The 5965-nt window shown below is 34.5% G+C and overlaps 1 protein-coding gene across 1 annotated transcript; it reads right to left on the reverse strand.

Annotated features, from left to right (window-relative positions):
- Positions 1–488: 488 nt before the first annotated feature.
- Positions 489–2564, reverse strand: LOC114616044 (trypsin-4-like; the record flags this gene model as incomplete). Its single annotated transcript, XM_028761588.1, has 3 exons — positions 2525–2564; positions 1024–1189; positions 489–742 (listed from the first exon to the last, which is right to left on the reverse strand). Coding segments are annotated over exons 1-3 (460 nt in total), but the record flags the coding sequence as incomplete, so codon positions are not given.
- Positions 2565–5965: the final 3401 nt, after the last annotated feature.

Raw genomic sequence — 5965 nt, forward strand, 5'->3', positions numbered from 1 at the left:
CCAAGATCATTTCAAATATTCTGTGAAATTTCTAATTCTTTCTATTTGTCAAACACCATAATTCAGAAGTACTTTTCCTCTTCAACATTTTTTCTAATAATTTAAACAAGCTATTCTTTTATGACAATAACATTTTGGATTTGGATTTCAAATACGAGCATAGTATTTCCTCCATGAGAAAGATTCCTCAGGAAACAACAAATCCTGAGCTTCTCTTCTATTTATCACTTGAGTTTTCATCTCCCTAATATAACTGCTCCCACCAGGTAAATACTTTAACATCTTGCTAATAGCTCATATTTATTGTTTATTTCCTTATGGTTTCAGTGAAGAAGTGTTATGGCCTACAAATTATAAGTTCCAAGCCTGCCTATGTTGAAAACTTCTAGAAGTATCTCTCACAATGACAATTTTGCCATGTTGACAACCAACATACCTTTTGCCTCTTAGATTTTTACACATTGAACTTTAATTCCATTGACTCTTACCACCAAAGCTCACAGTATTTCCCCATCCAGACACAAGGCATTCAGCATCTGTGGATGCACAGGATTTGGGCAGAGAGACTGTGGATACTTGGGAGTTAAGGATGGCAGGTGACTTCAGCTTGATCAGCATGATGTCATTGTCCAGAGTGTCCTTGTTATATTTTGGATGTCGAATGATCTTTTCTGCATCAATGAATTGCTCACCACCCTCAAGGACATGAATATTGTGTTCACCAAGGCGAACCTGGAGTCTCCTGCATTAGAAAATAAAGGATTTCTAAGTCTCCCTGTAAATGTTTTTCTTTACCAAGCTGAAAGTTTTTGACATAAAAAGAAAAGTCATCTTCTGAAAGCATCCAGTACTATAAGGTCTATCCAGTTAAGGTGTATTGTGCCCTACAACCAATGTTCAGGATAGAGGATTCCATTGTGTGTGCCCTGCCAGTACAGAGTCACAAAGGACCATGCCATTAAGGTGGTACCAGAGGACAGCATGGCCTTAGAGCATAGGAATTTGAGTATTTTTTTTCATTACCTTTCATAGCAGTGAGCAGCAGAGAGTACCCACTGTTCACTGATCAGGGAGCCACCACACTGATGGCCAGTGTCATCATGCAAAGACACCTGGTAAGGAACCGAATGCTTCGGACATGTGTAGCCTCCAATGATCTTGTCATCATCATCATTAGCGGGGAGAGCAACTGGGGGAGAGTTTTGTATATTTAGCACAAGAACACTTGTTTCAAATTTAGTCTTCCAAATAAAGTTTCTATTGACCAACTAGAAAAGACACATACCTTCCAGTTGTGTAAAGTATGTTTGTAGTGTTTTGAAAGGTATAATGTTCTAATTTTAGCGTATACTCTCTTAATATTACTGTGAATCAGTTTGAAATTAAAAAATATTTATTCATTCTCTCTCTCTCTCTCTCTCTCTCTCTCTCTCTCTCTCTCTCTGTGTGTGTGTGTGTGTGTGTGTGTGTGCATGTATATGTTTGTGTGTGATTTTGTGTAGCATAATGCTCCATTGGAAGGTCAAATCTACTTTCATTATTGGTTTTATCTGTTCACTACAGGGTCTCAGTATCTTTCCTGAGTCCCAAGGATTAGAGGCAAGCCTTCATTCAAAGGAACATTTTTTTCAGCACATTTAAAGTACTTTTAAATTTATCTTTAATTTTTTTAAAACCTAACACATACAAATGGTTGGTTGGGTTAATTTATTGGATAAAATATGTATAAATCATTTAATCAGAATTCTAGGTATTTCTTCCCCAAACTTTCCTGTTATTTCAGTTTTGTACTCAACATATATTAATGTATTAACATTTTCATACACTGATTCATCAAAAGTTTGAATATTTTTCTTGTTATTAACTTCAATATATGTATAGAATTTAAATTGATCATAACTACCTCCTTCATTTAATATAATTCTAAAGACCATAGTAAATCTATGTGAGCTAAATATTCCAATTTTTAAAAATAATTGTTGAATTTTCCAAACACAAGAGATGTTACAAATCAAAACCCATTTTTATTGTGAAAATGTACTGTTATATTAGATGTATTACTCCCACTCCCCAGTTTCACTTTTTCTGTTGTTCAGTATTGAACAACAATGATATAGGACTGATTTTATTAGTAAAGATTTTGTGAAATAGAACCTAAAGTTTTTATGTATGGTTAATACTCTAACTCTTCTAATTATGATAATTTCATGTAAATAAGCAGCATTTGATTTTCCACATAATTATATATTAATGTTTCCTCCCTCTTCTTGGAGCAGAAAATAATTCCAATTATAACCACTTCTTCACAGAAATGTCAGGATGCCCATTTGAGTCATTTGTACTGTTTTTACTTTTCCTCAACTAACCTGTGCAATACATAAATGTAGTAAATAGTGGTGACTGCTCACTTTTAGCTCCTTGCACATGGAATATTTACTCAGTTCTGTTACTGTTTTTCCACTCACAAAAACACAAGCTTGTATATATGATACACATTTGATGAAATGTTCTTTGAAAGACTCACCAGCAGCTCCCAGAAAAGCAAAGAAGATGATGATCTTCATAGTTTCTCAGTGTGTCTGAAGTGGGTACATGGATGAAAGCTTTTCCTTTACAGCTATTTATATGTAGAGTTATTGTTTCAATAGCGGAAAAAATGGTGATTTCATTGAACACACACAAAACCAAATTTAGAATTCTGTTCTGTGATAGGTGGAAGATGATTCAGCACCAAGTTTCCACATCACTATTTCTTCCACTATTCTCTAAAGGTTATGGGAATGGAAGGATCGACTCCAGCTGGCCGCAACATGTTTCCACAGCAGTAAAGAAGTGGGGAGAATTATCAAACGATACTGCTTTGTGTCTCAGAGGGGCCTTTTGGATTTGTGGTTTTGAATTCTTGGAACTGTTATGTTAGTTAAAACTAATGGGAAATGTACTTGTGTATTGAACCTGTAGTTTGTTTTTTTTTTGTTTGTTTTGTTTTGTATTGTATTTGTAATCATAAGAACCTGGACCCCTAAGAGAATATGATCCTTTTCCTTAAAGAGAGAATTTAATTATTTTTTTCCTTTTCAAAAATTTTCTACTTATTTCAGGATGCTTTAACCCAAGCCCTTTATGTTCTAATTTCACTTGATCATTCTAGTTAATCATAGGAAATGTATGCAGGATCTTCTATAGCAAATGTTTAATGTGCTTAACCCTGATCAAATGGCAGAAATTGGGCAAGAAAATGTGGTTGTGTTCCACTCTAAAGGTTGAGATAAAAGAATGCAGATTATATTTTTCTACCAGGGAAATACACCAAATTGTTGATGTTTTCAATTTTACTTTGCAAAGGTGTTTATCAATTACTTTTTTCCCCATTGCTTTTACACAATAACTTACCAAAAGGAGACTTATTTTGGGTTGTAGTTTGAAAACATTGTCCATTGTGGTCAGAAAGCCGTGGTACCAGAATCATGAGGTTGACAGGCACATCATTTCCAGAGTCAGGAAATACAGAGGGATGAAGACCATGCAGTAACAATGTTCTTATACATTCTAGGCCAGAACCAATAAAGTGGTGCTGCTTAGAGGTAAAGTGAGTTTTTACCACTTCAATTAACAAGAGTTAGAGAATATTTTATAGACATGCACAGAGAGTTATTTCCAAATTTATCATAGGTCCTGTCAAGTTGATGTGTAACACATAACATCATAAATTGAAAGCAATATACCAACCTCCTTTAAATGTTTATAATCATTAAAATGTTAATTATCACAAGAAGTAACAATTTCCTGGGTTTGATATAATAGATTATATCAGGTTTCCAAGACCAAAAGTATCTTGTGTTTGTACTGTTTAGGCAAGTTTATTGATTTGAGTTCATCTTAGGCACATGTTAGTATATATTAGTTTCAATTGGTAAATTTACTGCTATACTGGGTAAAAGCACACAGTGGATGTGAAATAACTGTTACTTACCTCATGTATTTTATGTGACAACATATGTAACTATAAGAATAGTTGAATGATATTAGTGAATCAGATTTTGTTATAAGAAATATAAGCATGTAGTTCCCAGTCTATAGTTGTTTTTAAAGTATATAATGAAAGAATTATGATCTTTTTATCTGTACTTCCATGTAGCTTTAAATACATTTTCAGTCACAATGCCGTTATAATGAATCAGTTTTTTTGAGAGAAATGGCTGTTTTGATGGTGCCTTCAGCATTATTAAATATGAGGATCATAGTATGTGTCCTATGTCCAGGGTAGCAATCTATGTGCAATAAGCCAATAAAAGAACCATGCTAAAAGTAGAGAGAATAGAAAAGCAAATTTATCAATGTATTGGGAAGAGGGACAAAGAGATACACAGAAAGTTCAATTCATCTTAGTTTCATGCGTTACGAATGAAATTCATATTTAAAGGGCCGAAATAGTGAACATCAGAACAGGTCCAGTGTTATAGCTCTGTCTTGGTTTCAGTTTGATCATCTAAAGTGGTATGAAAAGTTGTAAGAACTGTATGGTATTTCTTTTATGAAGACATTTTGCCTCCCAGGGCTCACACTTTTCCTTTTCCCAGGATGAGATTCCTGGGGAAATTCTCATTGCTTAGAGTCTACTGTTCTAGTAGTTTATATTTAGTAGTCATATCAAGCAGGTATGAGTTCAGCTCTTCCCCCTGTGCCCTCTATTTCCTGTGTCACAAATACACCTGCATTTCTGGAGGACTGAAGCATCTGGGACTAACACCTCTGCCTGTATCCTTAGAAACCTGCTGCCTCCAGGGACAATGAGCTACAGCTGCAATCCCAGAGGCCTGTTGACATCAGAGACTAGTAACTCTAACTGTAGCACAGTTAGAGGCCTTCCCACATCAGGGACTAATAGCTCCAGTAGCATTGGAAAAAACAGATGGCTAAAGGCTATTGTAAGAACACAACTGACAAAAGCCAGAGCAACATGATACCACCAGGAACCCACCTATCTTACTGTAACAAGCCCAGGAAATTCTAACACACCTGAATTGCAAGAAAATTGTCTTAAATCTAATCTTACATAGATGATATTGGCCTTGAAAGAAGTACAGGAAAACACTGTCAAATTGATAGAATCCTTTAAAGAAGAAATGAACAAAAATAAAAGACTATAGGAAAAAACAACCAAATGGGGAAAAGAAATGAATAAGACAGTTCAAGACCTAAAAATAGAAATAGAAGCAATAAAGAAATCTCAACTGAGGCAATCCCAGAGATGGAAAATCGTGGAAAGTGAATAGGAAATAAACAAGAGTAGGAAGAGAAAAATCTCAGGTATAGAAGATACAATAGAAGAAATTGATACGTTTTTCAAACAAAATGCTGAAGCAAAAAGTTTCTAACACATACAGCAAGGAAATTTGGGACATATGAAAATACCAAACCTAAAAATAATAGGAATAGAGATGGAAAAGATTCCAAACTCAAAGGCTCAGAAAATATCAACAAAATCATAGAAAAAATTTCCCTAACCTAAAGAAAGCGATGGCTATAAAAGTATAAAAAGCTTACAGAACAGCAAACTGATTTGTCCAGGCAAGAAAATCCTCCTACCTCATACTATTCAAAACATTAAATGTACAGAAAATTAAAGAATACTAAAAGCTTCAATGGAAAGAGACCAAGTAACAGACAAAGGCAGACCTTTCAGAATTATACTTGACTTCTGAAAATAGACTTTAAAAGCCAGAAGAGCCTGGGCAGATGTCTTTCAAACCCTAAGAGACCACAGATGTCAGCCCAAAATACTAAACCTAACAAAATGTTCAATCATCATAGATGGAGAAAACAAGATATCCCATGAGAAAACAAAATGTATACAAAATCTTTCCAATAATCCACCCTTACATAAGATACATAAGATTTGACAATAAAAATTCTAACCCAAGATGTATTAAAAATCACATTCTTTCACACAAATAAAATCAAA

This window comes from Grammomys surdaster, unplaced genomic scaffold (assembly GCF_004785775.1).
Source record: "Grammomys surdaster isolate TR1022 unplaced genomic scaffold, NIH_TR_1.0 236886, whole genome shotgun sequence".
Lineage (NCBI taxonomy): Eukaryota > Metazoa > Chordata > Mammalia > Rodentia > Muridae > Grammomys > Grammomys surdaster.